The sequence below is a fragment of the Acomys minous genome (genome assembly GCF_964271855.1).
Source record: "Acomys minous genome assembly, chromosome: 12".
NCBI classification, from domain to species: domain Eukaryota; kingdom Metazoa; phylum Chordata; class Mammalia; order Rodentia; family Muridae; genus Acomys; species Acomys minous.
The window spans coordinates 72,334,043-72,359,810 of NC_140493.1; the positions used below are offsets into that span (position 1 = coordinate 72,334,043).

Sequence of the window (25,768 nt, forward strand, 5' to 3'; positions counted from 1 at the left end):
TGTGATGTGATTAAGCTTATTTACTTGTCAACTCTTTATATATCTAAAATTAATACCTGCCTACTTTTTCATTTGCTTTGTTTACTTTATACTGTTGTTAATTTTTTTTTAAACTTTATCAGTGTGGACTCAGTGCTGTTATTCCCATAGGATCAAACTTGTCCATGTGCCCAATACATATTTTTTTTCCCCTTGATGATTTCTTCCCATCTGTTTTGGACTGACTGTTTGCTAGGTCAGCCATGTACCTGCCATTCAGGGTTTCTATCTTCATTATTATTTTGGAAAATACTGTTGTTTCTCTCTGTTAACATCCATGTTTTGTAGATATCATTAATTCTGTTAGGGAAAATGTGAGGCAATGCCTCTTGAGACTGCATGTTTACAAAGGGGTCTGTATTCTTCATTCTTTAATCATTTGTTTGGCTATTAAGTTAGTAAGTAAGTGTTTTGTTTTGCTTTTGTTTTTCAAGACAGGGTTTCTCTGTGTAGTCTTGGCTGTCCTGGACTTACTTTGTAGACCAGGCTGGCCTTGACCTCACAGCAACCGGCCTGCCTCTGCCTCTTAGTTTCTGGGATTAAAGGCGTGCACCACCATGCCCAGGTAGAAAGTTTTGTTGTTGTTGGTTGGTTGGTTTTGCTTTTCCCAGAAGTTTGGAAGAATTTCTTGATTGCTTTTGGTTTATCTCTGAGATTAGGGCTGATTCACATGCTATTTTAGTTTCTATACCTTGTTTAGCATTTGTTTACTTTCTCATTTTCCACGTGCTCGGGCTGTGGTGGTCAGGCCCTCAGTTCCTGTGCTGCAGCTCAGTGATGCATGATTAATTGCCAAATGGGCCTCTTTATGTTTGGAGACTGAGCTTCAGAATGGAAATTCTTGGGTATTTCTTTGATAATGTTTTCTTCCATGTTTACTTATTTCCATCACATGTTAGAATTGATCAACCATTAATTTGATGTTTTTGTTTGCATGTATGTCTGTACATCACATGTGTGTCTGGTGCCCTTGGAAGCCAGCAGAGGGCATTGGATCCTCTGGAACTGGAGTTATAGATAGGTGGTTGTGAGGTGCCATGTGGGTGCTGGGAATAGAAACTGGGTCCTCTGGATGAGCGGTCAGTGTTCTTAACTACTGAGTCATCCTTCCTGCCCCATAAGTCATGTAATATTTAAATATCTTTTTTCTGTCATGGTATGTTTCTTTTTTGTTTGTTGGCCCAAGAAGAGCATTGACTGTATTTTCAAAGACAGACAAAAATGTTTATGCAGAGTTAGCCTAACAGCCTTGGATCTATAATCCTTAGAAAAAATGTGCTTTCAAGTTCAGCATGGCATCACACACAAACTTCCTGTGGCATTCAGGAGGCAAGGAGGCCTAGAGTTCGGGCCAGCCTGGATTATATAGTGAGAGACTGTTCACACACACCTTCCCCTGCAAATAATATGCTTGCAGCTTTGCCCTGTGGCTGGCGACTGGGAAGTTGGACTTTGGAGGACCCTATGGTTTACGGTGCTTAAAGTTGTTGATTCCGTGTGGTTATGCTGAGCTCTGTTTCCCATTTGTTGTCTAGAGTTTCGGTAGATTATGCCTCAAATGAACTTGGGCCATTATCTAATGAGCTTGTCTATCAGAAGTGTTTCATTGGTGATGTCGTAACTCCTGCTTGCAGAATTTAACATGTCCTGTGCTACTGTGTTGAGAGAGGTCTTTTGGAAACTTGTGCTTGGGTTTTTTTGGACCAAGGCTTCTCTTAGCTTTTCCTTTTGCTGATTTTCACTTTGTATCCTTTTGTTTTAGTAACTAACACTTGTCAGTGTGAATACATGGATGATCTTGGTGACTTCTGATACAGTGTCTTATTTAACATCTTAATATACTTCATTGTACTTTATTCTCAGTTGATGATTTTTCTTTGCTTGTTTGTTTCTTCCTGATACAGGGTCTCACTGTATAGCCCTGAGCCATGGCTGGCCTAGAACTTACTATGTAGACCAATCTTGAACTCTTAGAGATCCCCCTACCTGTCTCTTGAGTGCTGGATTAAAAGTATTTGTCACCATGAGCCCATGAGACTGTCTTTAAACTTTTAAAACTGTCTTAGTTTTGAATCAAGAGTATATTGTCTTATAGTGTAGTCAAGGCTGTTCTCAAACTCTCTGTCCCTGCCTCATTGCTCTGAATGTCTGGATGACAGCTGGTCACCATCATGCCCTTCATGAAAATCTTGAAGATGTTAGTAAGTACCAACCTGGGGATGCTTTCTTTATTGTACCCAGCTGATTTGTTTGCTCAATTCCTGTATTTTATATTAACAGACTTTGTTTTTGTTTGATGGCCCCAGGCTATGTGTGTTTTGTTTTATTTTTTTTGAGATAGGGTTTTACTGTGTAGCCGTGGTTAGCCTTGAATTTGCTATGCAGATTAAGCTGGCCTAGAATTCACAGAGGCTGGTCTCAGCCTCTGAATGCTGGGATTAAAGGCATGTGTTACCATGCCCAGCATTCATTCATATATATATATTTTTTTTTCTTGTTATGTGTATGTTTGTAAATATGTGGGTAAGTGCACCAGAGTGGGTACCTTTGGAGCCTAGAGGTATTGGATCACCCTGAAAGTGTAGTTAGAGTAAAGTGTAGCTGGTGTGGCTGCCAGCAAATAAACCAGTAAGTGCTCTAAACCACCAGACCTTTTACTTTATTTTTGATTTTTATGGTGCTGAGAACTGAATGCATGACCTGATGACTACATGCTAGGCAAACGCTTCATCATGGGGTTTTCATAGATCTTCAGTGTTCTTACCCTTTCCTTTTCATCAGTGGTTGGATAGTGAATGCATTAATTAACTTGATTATTGGCACAGTTAGTTCCTTATTGCTGTGATAAAGCACAGTGACCAGAGTAATCTCTAAAAGAACCTTCAGTTTGGCTATGCTCTCAGAAGTTAAGAGTCCAGGACGCCAGACTAAAGGGACAGCTGAGAGATCACATCTTGACCCATGATCTTGGGGCATAGAGTGCTGGGACTCTCAGGAATCTTGAAACCTCAAAGACTATCTTCAGTTACACACCTCTTCCAGTAAGGCTACACCTTAGCTTTTCTAGATAGTTCTACTAGCTGGGAACCAAGTATTCGAATATATGAACCTATGAGGATCATTTTCATTCAAACTGTCATGGTTATGATTTCATAGGATATTGAAATCATAAGTCATAGCATTTTTATACTTCATTATGTATTTTATATTTGAAATTTTCATTTTTTAAAAGTCATAACATTTTTATTTGGTAATTATGCTTTAGTAATGTGGGAAGGCAAATGTCAAAGTCTCCTTTTTTTTTTCTTTTTGGTTTTTCGAGACAGAGTTTCTCTGTGTAGCCTTAGCTGTCCTGGACTCACTTTGTAGACCAGGCTGGCCTCGAACTCACAGTGATCCACCTGCCTCTGCCTCCTGAGTGCTGGGATTAAAGGCGTGCGCCTCCACGCCCGGCCAAAGTCTACTTTTAAATGAGGAGTAACCAGAAGCTCCTGTGCACATGCCTTTTTGTAGGGCAGCTTGGAAGGGAGCTAAGCTTGTGGTTCTTTATTTTATTTATTTATTATTTTTTTCCCCCGAAATAGGGTTTCTTTGTATAACAGCTCTGTCTGGGACTCTCTTTGTAGACCAGGCTGTCCTCGAACTCACAGAGATCCTCCTGCCTCTGCCTCCTGAGTGCTAGGATTAAAGGCATGCACCACCACACCTGGCTAAGTTTGTGGTTCTTGACCTTCTAAATGTAAGTCTTTCTGTGAAGATCCACTTTATCTAGGAGAATATTGCCTTACTGGTTGCCTAGGAAGTAATGTTTGATTAAAGCATTAAGCCAAGGGCCTGGTAGTTTATATTATGAAGATTTTTCAGCCATCAAGGGAGTAATAAGATTATTGTGAAAAGGTTATTTTATAGTTCAGATTTTAAAATATAGGCAAAGGAAATGGTTGTTCAGTTTTTCCCTCTGAATTCACTGAACTGTCTGTACTTTAGTGTGTAGACTAGTGGGGACCGCCTGTTGCTCTTGGACCACAGTATGAGGCATATTGCCCTGGCAATAAAAAGGTAGTTGTTAAAGGCAATAGGAAAGGCAGTGTAATGTAACTGGTTTATTCTTTTACTCAAAAATACATTCATTAATTGCCTTAAAAACCCTCCTAATCAGGCCTGGTGAGATGGCTCAGCAGTTAAGAGCACTAGCTGTTATTCCAGAGGTCCTAAATTTAATTCCCAGCAACCACATGGTAGCTTACACCCATCTATAATAAGATCTGATCCCCTCTTCTGGCATGAAGGTGTACATGAAGCACAGCACTCATGCATAAAAATTAATTAAAACCCCCTTTTTTTTTTTTTTTTGGTTTTTCGAGACAGGGTCTCTCTGTAGCCTTGACTGTCCTGGACTCACTTTGTAGTCCAGGCTGGCCTCGAACTCACAGCGATCTGCCTGCCTCTGCCTCCCGAGTGCTGGGATTAAAGGCGTGCGCCACCACGCCTGGCTTAAAACCCCTTCTAATCAAAGGATAAAATGACTTCTGAGAGTGATATGTTTCTTGCTGCCATAGAACTTAAAATGCGTGAATAAAATGCATTAAACAATTAATTTATCATGTGGCTAGTTATGTTTATTATAAGACTCATATAGGCATGCTGGCGCTTAGTTGACAAACAATTCTTACTTAGCATAAATGAAGTGTAGGTTCAGTCTGTAGCACTGTATAAAATTGAGCATGGTGGTACATGCCAGTAACTCTAGAGATTGGGAGGTAGAGGCAGGAGGATCAGAGTTCAAGGTCATCCTTGGCTGCAGTAGTGAGTTTGAATCGGAGGTACATGAGAACTAAAGAAACATTTTTTTGAGCAAAATATATTGTACTTGAGAGTTTTTTCTTTTATAGTTTTCTTCCCAATGAGCATTTATTTCTTTCAAAATTGGGAAAAGGTGAATTAAACTTTTTTTTTGTAGATTTAATTATTTACACAGTGCTTTGCCTGCATGTATGCCTGCAGGCCAGAAGAGGCACCAGATCTCATTATAGGTGGTTGTGAGCCACTGTGTGGTTGCTGGGAATTGAACCCAGGACCTTTGGAAGAACAGCCAGTGCTCTTAACCTCTGAGCCATCTCTCTAGACCCTAAATTAAACTTCTATTATCTATATAGTATTCTCCTGCAAGCCAGGAGAGGATACCAGATCTCATTATAGATGGTTGTGAACCACCATGTGGTTGCTGGGAATTGAACTCATGACCTTTAGAAGAGCAATCAGCACTCTTAACTTCTGAGCCATCTCTCCAGCCCTTGAATTAAACTTCTAAAAAAATACTTTATGGTATTTTAAAAATATCTTTGTGCATAGTAGAATTTATAGATATCTTTGGTTATAATTGAATACAAAGGGTTTAGACAGCACGAAGAAAAACAATCACTTTTGAATTATCTCTACTTAAGACAAATTGTAATCTACTATAATGTTTCAACATGTAGGGATTTATTGAAAAGAAAGCCTAACATTAAGCAAAGAACTGTGAACAATGAGTAGATTGTTTCTAGTTTCACTCAGAAACTCTTCTAAAGGTCACAGGCTAAAATGTTTGCTTCTGATACATTCTAATGAGCTTCTAAAAGGCCTCTCAGACTATAATTTGAGTTAGGGATGGCATTACATTTCACTTAGTGTACATTCAGTAAAAAAAGCAAAGAAAAAAATCTTACTAGGAGGAAGAATACCTAACACATCACCTTTAGCTCTTAGGAAATAAATGCTATTAGGAAATAAACACAACATTAAGAAGGTGTATTCTGGGCTGGAGCATAGGCTACGTGGTCAAGAGCAGTGGTTGTTCTTCCAGAGGACCAAGTGTGATTTCCAGCACGCACACGGCAGCTCATGGCCATCTTTATACTCTGGGCCCAGGGGATCTGACTCCATTTTTTGGCCTCCAAAGGCACTGTATGTGCATGGTGCATAGACATACACATTGGTTATCAATATATTAAAAATTAAAATAAAGTATACCCCTGACTATTGTAAGCACATTCCCTCAGAGGATTCTGTGTCATTGTTACATGTTACATATATAATAGTGCTTTATATAGTCTTATGAACTTAACATTATGAAGCTTGTTTTCATTTTAATGTCATTTTAAATATATAATTGGAGGTCAAAAAAGCTATTATTTCTATAACAAAGTTAAATGAAAAAGGTATGCTAGCTGCAGATTGGTAAGCCAGGAGTACATGGTACAGGATATGGCTGAGCTAATAGTATATGAGTTACTAAAGTTGGGCAGAGTGGGATAACAGCCTGAGACTTAATATTGATCTCATAAAACAGGTATTATATAATTACCATTTAAAAATAATATAGATATTATAAAGACATCTATAGGCAAAAGTATTAGCACAGAGTCAAACAAATTTTGCCAAGAAATGAACTCCAGCCTTACTTTCCCCTGGATGCCTAAGTGTTGGTTATTCTTTTCCTGCTCTTCTGAGCCGACAGCTACTCAAGTTCTTCATACACAGAAGCTATTTATACTTAATTCACACATAAGGAGCCTTTTTACCCAACCACTATGGAAGCTCCAAAAGCCAGTTCCCAAAGCCATTTCTAGATTCTCCAGATAGATACCACCCCAGCAGGAGCCTGTTTCTTACTAACCTAAACTAAGTCATACTGTTTTCCACAAAAAAATGCTGGCTCTTCTGTTTCCTTCTCTCCCTCTGTACAGTACAACACCCATTAGGTAAAGCAGAGCAAGTAGGCATCTGAGTACATGCTTGGGGAAGAGCCTGGTCAGAATGAATAAGGCATTTCTGTGGAGGAAGCCAGTAGACAGGAAGTGTCCACATGTTGCTGATACAGCAGAGTCAGTGAGCGGGACAAGGAGAGACCAGGCTGTAGAGGGCAGCCAGGCACAGGACATTACTTCAGTCAGGGAGGAAGGGGAGGGGAGGCCACAGGATGTCAGAGCCCCAGTGGAATAAGGATGGAGTTCAGAAGAAAAATGACAGTAAATGGTGTCAGCCCCTGAGTGGGCCCAGAGCAGGGTGGAGGGCTGTGTGGGTGGAGTGGTGTGTATGCGCAGAGTGTGAGCCAGGACAGGCACAGTGTGAGGAGGAGGAGAGGGAAGGCCTAAGTGCCAGTGAGGTGACTGAGCCACCAAGGTGCTTGCATAGAGCTGATGACCCGCATGGGGAAGTTAATTTCATAAAATTGGAAGAAAAAAAAAAGGGTTGGTCTCATTCTTTTGGAGTTTTCTTAGCTACCTTCTTTTTTCGTACTTACCTTTATCTAATCCCATTAATTGCTTACATTTCCCCTGTGATCAATTTGGAGCTTAATTTCAGCATTTTTTTTCTCAGTGTAGGCTGCTTTTTGGAATAAGTGATTCTTAAATTGAATGGCTTAGAACTTTATTGCCTAATGGGATTTGATAGCTGCATCTTCTGTAGCTACTTAAAGTTAAATAAACTCAAACACTAGCCATGTTATAAATGTTTACAGTAGCCACATAGAGCTAGCTAGTAGCCGAGATGCCGCCGTCTATTAATGATGATTTAGAATGTGCCACAGGTCTTCAGACTTGACCACGGGCCTACTGTGCATGTCTATTTGTAACAGTGTTCAAAACATCCCTGTTTTTATTTTTGTTTTTTCTAAAGTGGCTTGCTGTGTTTTCATTGAGAACATACTGCCATTTGGGGAAATCTGTTCATTTAGCAGGCTTTCTGCTTCTTCTTGTGTGTATATACCACCCTAGTGTTGTGTTAAGTGGATCTTATTTGTATACATACACACACACTTGCACACTTGTGCTTTGGAGAATGTTGTCTTCTCATTTAACTATGTCCGAGTCTCTACTGATTGTATGGGGGCTGCTGATTGTGTTGTTGCCATTTTCATCTTCTAAAATTCTCTCTCTCTCTCTCTCTCTCTTTTAGTTTTCAGGGTTTTTTCCTCTACAGCCTTTTTCATTTTTGTTTTTTTGAGATGCAGGTTTCTCTGTATGGTTTTGGCTGTCTTGGAACTCTCTTTGTAGACTAGAACTCACAGAGATCCACCTGCCTCTGCTGGGATTAAAGGCATGCACCACCACCTCCTGGCTGCCTCCTCTTTATGGTTAACCATGTAATCATGTACACTGCTTCTTTTATGTCCTAACCTTATCCTCTCTATATTTGCCATTTCTTCCTTTCTCTCTCTCTCTCTCTCTCTCTCTCTCTCTCTCTCTCTCTCTCTCTTTCTTTCTTTTTTTTTTTTCCGAGACAGGGTCTCTCTGTGTAGCCTTGGCTGTCCTGGACTTGCTTTGTAGACCAGGCTGGCCTTGAACAGCAATCCCGAGTGCGGGGATTAAAGGCATGCGCCACCACACCCAGCTTATTTGCTATTTCTTTGCTGTCAAAATTAATTGTGTCCTACTGACTTAGCAAAAACTTGGGCATATCACTTGTTCTACTCATCTTTCCTTGCACCACTTCCAGGTGGAGGTAGTTAGTCTTGGGTGTGGTTTTCACAGAGGAGCCTCCTTGGTTCTCTTTCTGCACTAGCAGGGTCTAAGAACAGTGAACTGAGTTCTGATGCTTATGTACACAATAGGCTTTGGAGTGGAGATGCATTTCTGTGCAGTGTAATTGAACTCATCCACAAGTTAGTGTAGATGTGAGCCCTTTGAAGACTGTTCTCCTGTGAGGTGCGTTTCTTGACTGCATTGCTCTTGCTTCAATGGTGTGGTTGGCTCTCTTAACTGGGGTCAGTTTTAACTCTGTTCCTGGTTTTATAGTTTGTTATATCTAAACAGTTGATTGCTGTTTTCCATTGACTAGAGGTTTACAGCCTAGATTTCCTTGCTCTGTAGTTATTAGATGTTTGAGTTCAATGTATCCACTAAAGGGTTATTATGTGTGTTTGTTGCAGAATTCTCTTATTTGTAGCTACAAATTAAGCTCTGGTTCTGTGGGTCATCATTCTTGGAAAGCACTGGGGTAGAAGGTTTGATTTTTGTAGATAGAGGTTTATAGCTTCCAGAAAGAAAACTGTGAAAATTAAAATAGATCATTTAGGATTTGCTCTAAATTCTATGTTGTATTGTAAATTAGAGCTTGAATAAATATTGGTAGGCATGATTGATAAAGATTTCATAAAATGTTGATTTTCACTGAAAATACATGTTTAGTCATTTTGAAGAATAAAGTCTTACTATTTTTTCCTTTTAGCTTCCAATAAAAACAGGACAGCAGAGCACACACACCAAAGTCAGCACCGAGCATAACAAGGAGTGTCTGATTAACATTTCAAAGTATAAGTTCTCCTTGGTCATAAGCGGCCTCACTACCATCTTAAAGAATGTTAACAATATGGTGAGTACTTGAGTTACTGGATTGTTGTTTTATAGAGAATTTGCTTTATTTTGGTTCTGATTTGGAAGTATGGAGTAGCATGTTTTAAAGTATGGGAAATATTTTCTTAGATTTAAGATGTGAGCCATTGAATTTTATGGATGAGCACAAGTGTAACTTTTAAATTCGGCTTCAGCTTTTTATTCGTTCTTTTTGAAGCTTGTCCTATTTATTACTCCATTTCATTTTTCAGGAATTAAAATTTTATACCACTTTTGTATTGTATGCAAACTGACTGTAATACAGAGTCCTCCCCCTTTTCCTCCCTAGGCCGTGCCTCCAGCTGTGTGGTAGAGAATCTGTTGATAAGCTTGTTGTTAGCTGCTTCATTGGATATATTTGTTGATTGTTCCCGTCTAAACTACGTGATGAATAAACTATGGTGTTTCATTTCTAAAATGTGGGATTGCCTTTTATGGCCACATTAAAGAGTTTTCTCTCCCTGTCCCATAACCTGTAACTGGTTGGATAGGAGTTAAGAGAGTCAGTGTTAGAACAGCTGTCCCCAGGGCCGCAGTAGGTAACAGATTTCATCAAGTGACTCCTGTGGTGAGAGCTCTTCTTCCCATCCCATAGCTGGACTCCCTTCCACTGTGCTGCCTCAGCCTTCCAGGAGGAGCATTTCTGAGCTCCCTCAGCCATTCCCTTCCTCTACCAACTTCTAATAATCTACTTCACATTCATCCAAAAAGCAGATGTAGGTTTCCCTTAACTCTCTCTAGCACTTGTAGTCTCAAGTGATGCTGGTGATGAGCTGTGACCCTGTAGCTATAGATTCTGAGGGCCGGCTTCACTGTTTTGTAGTCATCTCTTTGGAGAATTTCCTTTTCAGAAAGCTGTTTAATACCAGAGCCACAGGACTGGTGATTGCTGTGTGGGCAGTCCAAGAGATGTTTTTCTTTGTTAATTTTTTTCTTCTAAAAAGCAGAGGACCTTTTATAAACTATAAAGCGACTTACAGGGTGCATCTAATACTTTGCTGTAGCTATTTTGTCCACTGTGGAACACAGTAGTAGAATTCTCATGTATGAGTATCTAGCTACATTCCCAGTTACACTGCAGTATTTGTATATTTGGGATCTTCTTTAAAACACCGTGTGATGCTGGCATTCACTTAGACCTTACTGAAAAGTTACAGGGCCTGTGAGATGGCTCATGGGTAAAGGTGATTGTCACTGATCCTTGGAATATACTAGTTGAAGGTGAGAACCAACCTCTGAAAGTTTTTTGTCCTTTGACCTCCACATGGGCACTGGGGTGTGCCCACACCCTCCTAGCACCCGTACCACACACACACACTAACAACAAAACAAAAAATAGAAAAAACTTAGAGAAAAATTCTATCATGAAAGTCGCAGTTTCTTGTGTAGGTAGGTGTAGTAGGTAGGTGATGCAGAGTTCAGTCTGAAAGTAGTGAATGCTAAGATTTGCTGCAGTCGATATAGTAGCATCTGTTTGGATGAGAATTAAGTTAAGTGTTTCCTAGTAGGGAGGGATGGCTAAATGCTTAATTGAAGACTGCTATACACCTCTAATTCATGAATTATTTTTAATTCTCATTGATTCATTATCCACCCCACACCCTTCTTCCCTTTGTCCTTCCCATTCCTTTTTCCTTCCCTGTTTTTTGTTTTTTTCTCACCCTGAGATGGTGAATCACGTACCCAGGGCTGGACTTGAACTTGCTGTGTCCCTAGGCCTAGTCTTGAACTTCTAATCCTCTTGCCAGTTTTTCCATAGTGTTGAGATTACCAATGTCTTTCCACGATGCCTGGCCAAATCATAGGTACTTTAAAAACATAAAGCATCGTGTTTTACTGCTGTATAACTAATGGAAGGTTTTAATAAATTCCTCTATTTCTGGGCTGGAGAGATGGCTCAGAGGTTAAGAGTACTGACTGTTCTTCCAAAGGCCTGAATTCAATTCCCAGCAACCACATGGTGGCTCACAGCCATCTATAATGAGATCGGGTGCCCTCTTCTGGCCTGGCAGAACGCAATAAATAAATAAATAAATAAATAAATCGTATTTTTAAAAAAGCTTCTATTTCTGTTTATTCTGTAATTTATTTTTTGAGTTTTAGGATAAAGGAATAAATGATAGCTTTAAGTATCATTGAATGTAGACTATTAATACTTTTTAAAAAAATCTTTTGTCTTTTATAGTTCATATGTGCTAATTTGTAGTAAAGAGTGTTAATCAATTTTTCTGAATATTTTTCTTTTAGAGGATATTTGGAGAAGCTGCTGAAAAAAATTTGTATCTTTCTCAGCTGATTATATTGGATACACTGGAAAAATGTCTTGCTGGGGTAAGTAAATTTATTGTAAAGTAGGCAGGTTTTGTGAATTCGACCTTGACAATGACCTGGAGTAGCAAACGGTCAGTATGGACACTGAGGACACGCTAAGAGTCTATGAAATGAATGGGAATTTTGTTAATAAAGTTGACCTGGTATTGCAGAACTTAGAGAAAATTATTCTCTCAACTTTTGTGAATTACATAGCTATTTAAATTTATTTAAAATATTAAGTTTGAGCCCCATTTCTGTTTCCTAAGAGTGTTTTTTTTTGTTTTGTTTTGTTTTTGTAAAGAAAGGATTTTTATGATGAAATCATTATTTGATTTAATTAATTTCTCGGGTATTACTAGACCTGTGGCCTTGTGCAGCTGGAAGAGTGTGGTCAGAATAGCAAGGGCAGTCTTACTTCGCTCCTCATGAATATGGTCTCAGCTTCATACAGACCGTGACGATGGCCTCTGCTCTTTCTCTTTTTGAGCCTATCTTTTGGAGGCTAGCTACACTAAAATACTGTGTAATGTGGTCCTCCACTGAGTACCACGCAGCTCTTTCTTGGTAGCTGTCGCTGTTTATTTCAGCTAGGACTTGGAACTTTTTCAAGACGTTTTCTGCTGTATAAAGTGTCTATATTCTTCACTAATCTTAATTTTTCACCAAATATGGGTATATATAAATACATAATGAATATTTGTTTTAAAATTGTATATTCCATATATACTAGTTAACTTATTTTTTATATTTTTTTAATCAGCACAGAATACAGAATTTTGCTTTTTTACTCAGAATAGCTTTTCTCTTATTCTCTACAGTAAATCTAGAGGGAAAACATTTGAAACAAAGTTTTTGAAGACACTTTATGTGGATGAGTGTTTTGCCTGCATGTGTGTGTATGCACCTGTGTATGACTGGTGTCTGCAGAACCAAAAGAGGCCTCAGCTCCCCTGGACCTGGAGTTACTAGTGATTGTGAACTACCGTGTGGATGCTGAGGACCAAATTCAGGCCCTCTGTAGGAGCAGTGAGTGCTTTTAACCACTGAGCCATCTCTCCAGCCTCTAGAAGGAAGAGATTTATCACATAAGCATTGATTGTATGGTTGAGAGGAGAAAGAATGTTTAGAAGTGGCAGGGATCAGGCAGGAATTAGAAAATCAAAACAAGTCACAGTCATAAAACTTTTCTTAGGGAAGCGTTTTGAGCCACACTTACAAAAACAAAAAAACAAAAACAAAACAACAACAACAACAACAAAACCAGTAAGCATACGATTTATATTTTTAATAGCGGTCATCTTAGAATTATGTGTATATGTTGCCCGTGGGTCTGTGCACATGAATGTAGGTACCTCAGCGATCAGAGGCTTCACATCTCCCTGGAGTTGTGGGTACAGGCACTTGTGAGCTGTCCTCCCAACAAGGGTGCTGGCAGCTGAACTGAGGCTCAAGTGCATGCAGGAATAATACATTCTCGTAGCCACCGAATCAAATCTCCAGCCCAAAATATTTGCACACATTTATTTGTTAACTATTATTGAATGTGTGTGGTGGTGTGTGCATGCCATGGTGTACCTGTGGTGGTCAGGGGACAGTCGCTTCTCTCCTTCTACTTTCACACAGGTTTGGGGGATTGATTTAGGTCACCAGGCGCATACAATAAGCATTCTATTAATGGAGCCATCTTGCTGGCCCAGCATAATATTTCATTTACAATAAAAAAATGAATTTATGTATATGAGTGTTTCATCTGTATGTATGTATATATGTGTACCATGTGCATTCCTGGTGCCTAAGCAAGTCAGAAGAAGGCATCAGACCCCGTGGGACTGCAGTTACAGATGGTGGTCAGCTACCACGTGGGTGCTGACAGCTGGCCTGGGCCCTCTGCAAGAACAAGTGCCCCTAACCACCGAGCAGCTCGCCAGCCTCCGTGCTTTAAATTCTTATTGATTTCTGGCCACATTCCAGAATTGTAGGGCAGCCACTTAAAAGGAGAGGTGCTTGGTGTCCTCTGTTCACTTGTACAGTGGAGTAGAAGAACAAAACCACTATTGGATAGTGGGGCAGGCTTGGCAGGCTAGAGGCTTTAAAGTTGACAGCAGTCTTAGTACTTTGTAATTTCTGGTATGTCAGGCACACTCACAATTCAGTTGGGTGGGATGGTGTATTGCCTCTTTAAGTTTTCACAACTTTTCTTCATTAACATTTTAGTTGAGAGGTAATGTATCTTGGAGAGTGATTGCTAATATCTCTTTGGAGATATCCTAATTGTAATGATGGTAAATTTCCATGGTGTACCTTGTGTAATGTTATAAAATACGTATGACCTTGATTTGGTCTGCTTTTGAAATTGTTGATTTTTGGTTTCTTTTATTTTTTTATTTTTTCCTTTTCCTTTTCTTTCTTTTTTTGGTTGTGGAGTTAGAGAGTATATTCAGGGCCTTGTGCATGTACCAATGAGCCACATCTCTAGAACTGTGTTACTAAGGTTACTAAGTTAGGCCGCTTAGGAAATAAGCAAATAATCTGTAAGACAATTGACCCAGTTTAAAAAGTTAATTTCATGAAATGTAAAAATGATATATGTTCTAGATTAAAGAAACTGAAGGAACACAGTAGTCATGGTGTAATCTGTGAATCATTTTTTGGATCCTCATTGAATAAAAAGCCATGAAAGACATTTTCAGTGTCATGGAATCTGGGCTGGGTATTAATGCTACATGGAATGGTATTATTTTTTGGTATGTTAATTGTGGAGACTATCCTCATTAGGATAAGCTTGCATTCACAAGGGCTTAACACATACCATTAATATACACATAATATAATGCTTATAATGTACTTCAGTGTGATTTAACTTGGCATTACATGTCGTGCATAATCTATGCTTTGGTCAGATTGTACAAAGGCCATATGAGCCCAACCTAGGAATTTCTCTGGATGTTAAAGACAAATGTTACAGTGTACTCACCAGTGAATAAGAAAGAAGTCTATTGAGAACTCAACAGGGAACTGTAAATTTCCCAAAAGGGAAGAGATCAACTAATATATGAGAGAGTGATCAGAGGTAGTGAGCTCATGAGGCAAGATGGAGGGTTGGGCTTCACCTGTAATGACAGGATAAAGATGTCTTCTTTACCTACCCTATGCAGGTATATGTGGCAAATGTGAGAAAATGACAGCACTTGTTGAATTCAAGGGACAGCTGTGTGGGCGATCCTTCTATTTCAGCTTCCTGTGTGCCTGAAACTTTTCACAACAGTGATGTTTGCAGGTGCAATTAAGGTTTCAGAATTATGTGATTATTTTCATTTTAGCAACCAAAGGACACAATGAGATTAGATGAAACAATGCTGGTCAAACAGTTACTACCAGAAATCTGCCATTTTCTTCACACCTGTCGTGAGGGAAACCAACATGCGGCTGAGCTTCGGAATTCTGCTTCTGGGGTTTTATTTTCTCTCAGCTGCAATAACTTCAATGCAGTCTTCAGTCGCATTTCTACAAGGTTAGTGTATGAATCATGTTGGGGATTTTACTTTCTTTTGTTTTTTCGGGACAGGGTTTCTCTGTGTAACCTTGGCTGTCCTGGACTCACTTTGTAGGCCAGGCTGGCCTCGAACTCACAGCGATCTGCCTGCCTCTGCCTCCTGAGTGCTGGGATTAAAGGCGTGCACCACTGCTCCTGGTGTCATGTTAGGGATGTTAAGTAAAATAAATTTTAGAATTCGTTGCATAAAAATAGTTAACAGAATGACTTTTATCTGGGCTTTTATAGGAATTTTATGTATTAATTTTCTTGACAATTAATGTAATATTGAAGATACTGATGTATATACATAAGTTATAGACTTTGAAAAGATGCCTTCCATGGCCAGATACCTTTTCTCTTTGCTTCTTGCAGTGCTATGGCTTGAATTCAGGGTCCTGTGTATGTAGGCAAGTCCTCCACACACAGCTACATCCCCAGCCCTGGTTTGGCGTTTTAAACATATTCATTTAGATTGACTATGCAAATTAGGTAGAACAGCTGAGAGGTATAGTGAACATCCTAATGATCTAATTCTCATAGCTCCTAAGTTACTTGAAAAGTAAGCTAGGTGCCGGGCAGTGGTGGCGCAGGCCTTTAATCCCCGCACTCGGGTGGCAGAGGCAGGTGGATGGCTGTGAGTTCGAGGCCAGCCTTGTCTACAGAGAGAGTCCAGGACAGCCAAGGCTACACAGAGAAACCCTGTCTTGAAAAACTGGGGGGGTGGGGGGGGAAGGTTAGGTAAAGCAAAAAGGGAAAAAAAGTGTTGGGCTGGGGAAGTCACTTGGTGGGTAAAGGTGCTTGCTGAGCCACCCAGGCTTCATAGGCTCTGCCACTGAGCTGCAGCTATGTAGTCTTCTTTTATTTTGAGGAAGGGCTTCACCCAGTTGTTCAGGCTGTCCTGGAACGCGGTTTGTAGGCCAGGCTAGCCTTGAACTTGGTGATGTCCTCCCTCAGCTTCCTCAGTAGCTGTGGTTACAGGCCTGTACCACCAAAAATAGCTTCTTTAGTTTTTTTATATGTTTTATTAATTGAAAAATTATAACAGCTTTATTCTGCAAAAGTGTTAAAGTACTATACTCTTTTAAAAAGATTTATTTTTATTTTGTTTTATGTGTATGTGTTTCTATATGTCACTTGTGTTTCGGTGCCTGTGGAGGCCAGAAGACAGTGTAGATTCCCTGACGCTGGGGTTACAGGTGATTGTGAGCCACTGTGTGGGTGCTAGGAACTGGATTTGGGTCCTCTGGAAGAGCAGCAAGTGCTCTTGACCACTGAGTCATTTCTTCAACCCTCATTGTACTTTCTTAAATAGATTATTTCTTTACAGAATTTCTTTATATGGAACCATTCATAATACTTAATTTGGTATTCTTTTTCTTTTGGAGACAGGTTTCATATGTAGTCCAGCCAATAGTTAAATATAGGTATTATCTGCATTCTCCAACATTTCCTTTAAAACTTTTACCTAACTGATAATCTTTGGATCTATTATTAATAGGAAACTATAAATGATAAACTTTCTATTCTTTTTTGATGGGGAAGGAGCACAGTCTCCCTGTGTAGCCTCAGCTGTCCTGGAACTTGTTAAGTAGCTGGGCTGGCCTTGCAGTGGCTGCCTTGGAGTTCATGGAGATCACCTGCCTCTGCTTCTGCTTCTGCCTCCAGAATGCTGGGATTAAAGGTCGCCACATCTGGCTCATCTCTATCATTCTTTATTTTTAAATTCGACTTACTGTATTTTGTTATTGATTTTGTGGCTGTGCGATTTAAACCCAGTGCTTTTTGTATTAATTGTGCTCTTTCACTTTATTTTCTGTTTCTTTCCTCCTTCCCCTCTGTTTCTCCTTCCCTCCCTCCCTCCCTCCTTTCTTTTCTCTCTCTCTCTCTCTCTCTCTCTCTCTCTCTCTCTCTCTCTCTCTCTCTTTTTTTCTCTCTCCCCCTCTCCTTCCTTTTAAGATGAGGTTTCACTTTGTATCCCAAAACAGTCATCCTCCTGTTTCGGTTTCCTGGGTGCTTGGATGATGGTAATGAACCACTATTCCTAGCTGAAAATTGTGATTCTTGCAAAATATTTTTCCTGTATTATTTATACTACTTTCTTACAATATGATCTAAATAGGGAATACAGGATAGAGACTTGTTCCACCATTATTCCTGTTTAGAATGAAGTGATGTAAAAGTTGGAAGAGATGACATATGAGTGTCTTCTCTCGGTAATTACTTTTTTTTTTTTTTCTCCTGTGTGTGTTGCAGTTGTAGAAAAACATTGGGCAGCAGGCAGGAAGATGGCAGATGGCTCACTGTAGAAGGTGCTTGCTGCCAGCCGGATGAGTCGAGTTCAACCCCTGAGATTCACGTGGTGGAAGGAGAGGGCCACCAGCGCCCACAATTTCTCTTCTGATTGCTAGTGCAGGCATAAACACACACACAAACACTACATGTAACTTTAAAAAATAAAGAAATTTGAGTTTTAGATTGTTCCAGTTTTGACAATTGTAGTGTCTAATTGTACAGTTGTATGATTTTTTAAAATTATATTTTGGTTTTTTGAGACAGGGTTTCTCTGTGTAGCCTTGACTGTCCTGGACTCACTTTGTAGACCAGCCTGGCCTCGAACTCAAAGTGATCCACCTGCCTCTGCCTCCCTGGTGCTGAGATTAAAAGCGTAAGCCACCACGCCTGGCTCCAGTTGTATGATTTTTGACATGACTACAGTAGTTGCTAATTTCCTTGTCTTTAGTTTCAGGGAGACTTAGGCATATTTGAAAATATACTCTAATCTTGGAATTAACTAATTATTCCAAAAGAAGCACGGCTAATGTGAGCAGTAGAATTTGGTCCTCAGTCTTAAAGATATGGATGCAAAGTTTACTGGAATATCATTTTTTTCACATTCTTAAAATTGCTTGTATTATTTAGTTTTTTAAATAAGTATGTTCTTATTTTATGTGTCTTTATTCATAAGCTCCTCTTATATTGAATCAGAATCTTGGGCTGTCCTAAGACTTAAATTGATAATTACTTTTGAATTTTACTTTTCAGGTTACAGGAGTTAACTGTTTGCTCAGAAGACAATGTTGATGTACATGATATAGAATTGTTACAGTATATCAATGTGGATTGTGCAAAATTAAAACGACTCCTGAAGGGTATGTTTAAATGTATACTATATTTGCAATTAGCCTATAATTAATCTAAATATTATGCTTATAATCAGATTGAACTGGATATCAAAATAGATTTTATAGTATGTATGTTCTTGTGAAATGGTCAAGTAATGCATGTGGCTGACTGACGTTTGGACATTTGAAAGTAATATAATAGAGAACATAAATATTATTTTTTGTGACAGAGGTGTGTGTGTGTGTGTGTGTGTGTGTGTGTGTGTGTTGCCCTTGCTGTTCTGGAACTTGCTCTATAGACCCGGCTGGCCTCAAACCAGAGAGTCACCTGCCTCTACCTCCTGAGTGCTGACATTAAAGGTGTGTGCCACTACCACCTGAGAGGTTTTGCTTTTAATAGAGAATTTTGTCATTTTGGAATTTGATTCTTTAAGGTAACTCTGGGTCATAGAAGTTACTGGTTCAGATGTCCAGGTGCTCAAAGAACAGTCATGAGCTGGTGAGGTAGTGCATGGCCATAATTCAGCACCTGGGCAGCTGAGGGAGGAGAGGTCAAGACCTGTCTGAGCCATGTAGTGAGTTCAAGGCCATGGTGGGCTACAGAGTAAGACCCAATCTCTAGAAATCAACCAACTAACCCCCCCCAACAAAGGTATTAAAATATCAAATGGCTTTCATTTCTGACCTGAGAGACTGAACTTGAATTATGTAAGCTATGAGAATTTTAATAGTTATGTAATACAGTTTTCAAATGCTTAATATAAAAAAATATTAAACTGGGTGTAGTAATGCACACATTTTGTCCCAGCACTTAGAGCAGAGGCAGGCACATCTTGGGAGTTTTGAGGCCAGCCTGGTCTACATAGTGGTCTCCAGGCCAGCCATACCTATATAGTGAGACTGTCTTGAAAAACAAACAGAAACCTGTAAACAGGACAACTAACAGGATAAACGTGTGTGTGAAGAGTCTGTGCCATGGTGCTGGTGTTGAGGTCAGAGGACAACGCCATGGGGTGGTTGCCTTCCTCCTCCTTCACAGGGGTGCAGGGATTGAGGTCAGCAGGAGTTTGTGGCACATGCTCTTATAATGAGCTGTCTTGCTGGCCCATCTTTTTTCCTTCACATTTGAGTTTTTAGAATGTATCTCTGTAGGGAGAACAATTTAAAATTCTGTTCTGTTGGTAATCCTTGTTCAGATTTATTACCTTCCTTTTTTAAAATACAGAGCCTAGATGTAAAATAGTGTGAGTACAAGCGTGTGTGTCTGTTGAGTGTACTGTGAGCCTAGAAAGGCCGTCATGAGGGAGGCGGGTTACTGACTCCACGTAATACGGAAGGTAAAGGAAGGACTCATGGGGGAGAAGAAACCGGCTGCAGGAGTGGGAGGATAATGAATGAGAAAGCGCAGATATGAGGAATGGCATACTTGTATGCTAACTCAAAAGATTAACTAAAAAAAGAAATTATAAGGCAGGAGAAGTGGATTAAAAAAAACACGATTTGTGCCTGGGGATGTAGTTCAGTGGTAGAGTGTTTGTATAGCTTGAAGAATGGTGTGGGTTTGATCCCTAACATCACCAAAAAAGTGATTGCAGATATTAGTATTGAAAAATCAAATAATTATTTAATCAGTCTCCCCCCAACACACACACACACACACACACACACACACACACACACACACACACACACACCTCGCCTACTCTGGTATACTCACTTATAGATACGCCTAGAGCGTGTCTCCTGAACTGAGGTCAGTCAGGTTGACAGTGAATACTAACCGTCACCATCACAGTGACATCATGAGTTAATCTCGTCCAGGTTACTCATGAGTAAGGGTTTGGTTAGAAAAGCAGTTTTCTTACGGATGCTGAACCCATGATAAGTAGTTGTGATTCTTTATGTTCAAATAAGATGAAATTTTATAGTGAGTCAGCTTTTTCCTGTTTCTAAAAAATATTTTATTTTTATTATTTTATTTCTGTGTATGTGCATTTATCTATATGCATTTTTGGGTTTTTTTGAGACAGGGTCTCTCTGTGTAGCCTTGGCTGGCCTAGACTCACTTTGTAGACTAGGCTGGCCTCAAACTCACAGTGATCGGCCTGCCTCTGCCTCCCGTGTGCTGGGATTAAAGGCAGATGCCACCACGCCCGGCTCTATGTGCATATTTGTATGTGTGCTTGTAGTACAGAAGAGGGTGTTGGATCTCCTGCAGCTGGAGTTACAGGTTGTTGGAGCTGCTGCATGTAGATTCTGGGAAGCAACTGAGATCCATACAAGATCAGCTTGTATCCTTAACCACTGAGCTATCTTTCCAGCCCTGTATTTCTCATGTTGAATGTAGTTCCCTGTAAGCATAGCTTTAGAATATATGCACATAAACATATAAAATTTAAAGCCAGTGTTAAATAGGCCATTGAATAGGGGCTAGGCAGTTTTCTCAGCAGTTAAAGAGCATGTGTTGCGTTCATAGAGGATCTTGGTTTGGTTCCCAGCACCTACATGGTAGCCCGTGGCCGTCTGTGACTCCAGTGACATGGATTCCAATGTCCGCTTACGGCTTCCTCAGACACCAGGTATGCTGCTGGTACACTTTCACCTACACAGGCAAAACACTCATTCATGCACACAATAAACCTAAACTATAAAAAGGAAAAAAAAGAAAATTCACTCTAGGTGACAATAACAAGAGAAATGGAAAATATCTTTAGTAGTAATGGTAGTAGTAGTTTTATATTCACATCGACAAGAGTTTATTGAGAAACTACATGCATTTGGCAATTAATTTATTACATGATAGTACTTAATTAAAGCAGAAAAGAGAAAGGGTAGACGACAGAGATCAGAGTGATCAGGTAAATGATAAATATAGCTTTAGAAAGATAGCCAATAAGCAATTAAAGGGCATGGGCTGGGGAATAGCTCAGAGTGCTTGCCTACTCTGCCTAAAGCCTGGGCTCAGTCATTAGCACCATATACACTGAGTCTGGTAGTGCATGTCTGCAGTCCCAGCACTGCTGATGTAGAAGAAGAGGATCAGAAGTTCAAGGTCATCCTGACATTCTCAGCTATATCAGGAACTAGAGGTTAGTCTGAGATACATGAGACTCTATCTAATAAAAGAAAGGCAAGTTGTAGAACAGTAATTAAATATCACACATTGGTATTGGGACTAGATTTTTGTACACATTGACAGTGTTTTAAGGGTAAAGCTGATGAATGAAGGAAGACAAAAGAACTAGAGAGAGAAGTAATGCTATTGAATTCATGTCAGAGACTAGGAGCAAAGAAACATCAGTTCTGTTTAGAGAATGCTGACCAAGACAAGTAGCTATAGCTCTGTGGATTTATTTCTAGATCCTTTATTTTAGTCTGTTAATGTGTGTGTGTGTGTGTGTGTGTGTGTGTGTGTGTGTGTGTGTGTGTGTGTGTAGTACTGTGCTATTCTTGGTACTATGGCTCTGTAACATAATTTGAGATGAGGTATTGTGACACCTATGGCACTGCTGATTCTGTGAAGAATTGTCTTGGCTGCATAAAATGTTTTGTGCTTCTGAATGAATTTTAAGATTATTTATCTTAGTTCTGTAAATAATGATATTGGGGTTTTCATGAGAACTACACTGAATCTGTAGACCTCTTCTGGCACTGTAGCTATTTTTACAATTTAATTCTGCAAATCCATGAATACAACTGTCTTCAATTTCTTAATGTCTTAAAAGATGTGTGTAGTATGTATGGGTAAAGGCCAGAAGAATTGTCCAACTCTATCACTTTCTACTTACTGCTTTGAGACAAGGTCTTACATTGAACTTGGAACTTGGTTGTCAACCAGCAAGGTACAGCAGCCCTCTTATCTGTCCCTGCGGCACTGGGATGAGCATGGAGCTGTACCTGCCTCTTTTTCCCACATGGTCACTAGGATCAGAGCTCACAAATGCCCTTACTCACTGAGCCATCTTTCCAGTCCCTAAAGACCCTCACTATAGAGGTCTTTTACCTCTTTAGTTAGGGTTATACTTAGAACTTATTTATTATGTATTTTGGCGTTGTGGGATTTTGTTTGTTTGCTTTTGAAGCTATTGTAAATGGATTTTTTTCTTCCCTGATCTCTCTCTCTTGCTAAATTCACCATTAATACTTAAAAAGCAGCTGATTTAAAAAAAAATGTTTCTTTTTAAACGTACACATTTGTATTATTACACATGAATAAAATAAACTGCATACAGCAGGAAGAACCAAAAGACAACCAGGAATTATATAAATGTTAAATTCAGAATGATTTGGCCATTTGTATTTGGCAAACTTGAAGTAGATATCTTTCCTATAACATTGGAGCATCATCTTCAGCCTTCTGGCCCAATATATCTGACAGACATATTTGTGAGGCAGGAACTATTGAGGACTTGTTTACCCTGTCTTGGCAGAGTTTGGCTGTCAACTCTGCCTGCATCTAAACTTGCCCATTTTTAGACAGAATTCTGTCTGTGGCAGAAACAAGGACATTTTGCCCAGTGGCTGGGTTGCCACATTTGAAGCCAACTCCATAAAGAGGTTCTTGGATGCTCATCTTCTTCTTTGAGGAAGGCTGGGTGTTGCCAGGAGTTAACTTGTGTTATTGTCAAAGAATCTTTAGAATAATAAAACATCTTTAAATGCAGCATTCTGTAGGTCTCTGAGGTTTTTGAAGACTTTATTTAACTATTTTACCTCATATCTATAGAATTATATCTATTAGACCTAGACTATGTATTTTTGTGATAAAATTAGACTAGTTTTTGACATGAGCATCGACATATAAAATTCAGTATCATTGAATTAAAAAAATAACCTTATTTGTGAGTAACAATTAGGGACTTGAGATGAGGAGTAGATTCAGTAATCTACCTTTTGTTCTATCCCCTCCCTCTATATTTCTATATCCCCCTTTCCTTCTTTTCAGCTCCTATCTCTTGACCTACAAAAGAAAGACAAAGAAAAAGAGTCCCTGAGTAAAACCTAGTTTCTTCTCTGTAAAAGACCAATAATACTTATAACGAACTCCCAGTGAAAATAAGACCACGAGAGTAAACAGAAACCTATCTAGACCCCCTTAGAGGAAATGGGAGGTCGTTCTCTTAAGGTTTCTTCAGGCTGATTTAGGGCGAATAATTCCTTTGAAGGACTCCCCTCGCCCCTCCCCCCAAATGGTTAAGTAAGCCAGGGATAGCATTTGCGGCCTTTTTCTCTGTGTAGTAGCCCTGGCTGTCCTGGACTCCCTTTGTAGACCAGGTTGGCCTCGAACTCACAGCGATCCACTTGCCTCTGCCTCTGGAGTGCTGGGATGAAAGGCGGGCATCAGGCCGGGCGTGGTGGCGCATGCCTTTAATCCCAGCACTCGGGAGGCAGAGGCAGGCGGATCGCTGTGAGTTCGAGGCCAGCCTGGTCTACAAAGCGAGTCTAGGACAGCCAAGGCTACACAGAGAAACCTTGTCTCAAAAAACCAAAAAAAAAAAAAAGAAAGGCGGGCATCGTCACTGCCTGGCTGCAGCTGATATTTGTATGCTTTGTATCTCCTGCTTTCTTGAAAGTATTTATTGCATCTGAGAATTTTCTGGTGGACTCCTTGGGATCCTGGGGTAGAGGGTCATCCCGTCTCTGTGTCTCCCTTCCCCCACCGCTGCCGCCTCCCGCCAGACAGAGTTTCTCTGTGTAACTTCAGATAAGTTTTAGAGGACTCACTTCTGTTTTGAAACATCCAATGTAAATGTAGGAAAACCTAGTATTTTCCTTCATTAATAGTTATTTAGGGAGGAGTTTTGTTTTGCTTTACTGAGGGACTGTTAGGTTTAAGGTGGTTTGTAGAAGGATCATCTTTTCCAGATAAAAATTTCTTCTAGCTGGGTGCAGTAGTGTGTGCCTGCTGTAATCCCAGTACTTGGGGAGGCAGAGACAAAGGCCGGCAGATCTCTGTCTTTGAGGCCAGCCTTGTCCACAAAGTGAGTCCAGGACAGCCAAGGCTTGAAAAACATAAACAAACCAAAATTTATTTTTAGATGTGGATAATGTGTTTATAAAAGTTGAACCTAAAATGTATCCAGGGTATTTATATGGAGATATAATTAATTTTGTATTGAAAATGCAGTCCTGAAAGTACTTGGAGCCTGGGTCTGAGGACATTGTCATTAAAAAATAATGCATGTTGGCAACTTGGGTTGCCATTCATATGACCAGTTGTGATCTTTGATTGCCTGAACTGTGTCGTGTTCTTTAAAGTCTTGGTGTATACAAGGGGGCACGGGGGGGGGGGGGGGGCGACGGGGGGGACGGAACTTTGGAAATTCACTAAGTTAAAGGATAGCTGAAGAGAAGAGAGAAGAGCCACACAGAAGCAAAGAAAGAGCACAGCTTCAGCTGTGCAGTTCGCTAGTAGAAGGAGGGGCAGCTGAAGCACCTTCCAAGCGCCGGTTGTTTTCTTGTTTAGTGGTACTGGGATCTGAGCTTTCAAGAGTAGGCTGATCCAGCCGGGCAGTGGTAGCGCACGCCTTTAATCCCAGCACTTGGGAGGCAGAGGCAGGTGGATCACTGTGAGTTCGAGGCCAGCCTGAACTACAAAGTGTTTCCAGGACAGCCAAGGCTACATAGAGAAACCCTGTCTCGAAAAACAAAACAAAACAAAACAAAACAAAAGAATAGGCTGATTTGGGAGAAAATCCTCCCCCTAAGACAAAAGAGAGGAACACATAACACAGAAATGCAAGAGACAAAAAGGAGCACAATATGGCTCCTTTACAAAGATTGCGCATCTTCAACCACTGGACTCACAGATGCTTGTTTGGAAAAATACTACATGAAGAGTTCAAGTTTGCTAGTGACCCGAGAGAGAGTACAAACAAGCAGATGAATTCAATCCAAGAGCTGGAGAGAAAAGTTAGCAACATAAAAGAGCCAGCAGAATGGATAAGAAAGTCACCAGTGTGGATGGAAACGTCAGAAGAAAAGCAGAACAAAGAAATAGAGATTAAAACAAGAAAAGACATGCTGGAAATGAAAAAAATGAAACAAAAAGCATATTGAATGACATCACACATACATTCTGCCAAGCATAAGCAAGGCCATCCGGGATGGACAGCAAGGTTCATCTCTCCTTCAGGGAACCATGTAGAAGGAGGAGTGGGAAGAATAGAAGAGCTGAAAGATAATGAGAAGAGCTTCACAGTGCTGCCTGTGGCCATGACACAGCCAGTGAAGTTATGATCTCAGTAGCAGCAGGTGTCAGTGGTGGACCGACACAAGACCGGGGATAATAACAGTTAGTCATAGATCCAGGAAGGGCACATTTGGAACTACCCCGCCTTGCTGAGCTATGAGTTACTAATGGGTGTTGGAGGAGGTGCAAA

The 25,768-nt window shown here is 40.1% G+C and overlaps 1 protein-coding gene and 1 long non-coding RNA gene across 9 annotated transcripts in view; both read left to right on the plus strand.

Annotated features, from left to right (window-relative positions):
* The window catches only part of NF1 (neurofibromin 1), a 250,177-nt gene that overhangs the window by 40,501 nt on the left and 183,908 nt on the right, over window positions 1-25,768 (plus strand). For all 8 annotated transcript variants that reach the window (XM_084750408.1, XM_084750415.1, XM_084750412.1 and 5 more), the window contains exons 2-5: window positions 9,253-9,396; window positions 11,664-11,747; window positions 15,050-15,240; window positions 18,307-18,413. In XM_084750408.1, coding sequence (XP_084606534.1) covers window positions 9,253-9,396; window positions 11,664-11,747; window positions 15,050-15,240; window positions 18,307-18,413 — 526 coding nt within the window. The remainder of the gene's footprint in view (window positions 1-9,252; window positions 9,397-11,663; window positions 11,748-15,049; window positions 15,241-18,306; window positions 18,414-25,768) is intronic.
* LOC311579204 lies at window positions 20,086-24,598 on the plus strand. Its single transcript, XR_014773095.1, has 2 exons — window positions 20,086-23,719; window positions 23,893-24,598. It is a non-coding gene; the product is annotated as an uncharacterized lncRNA (long non-coding RNA).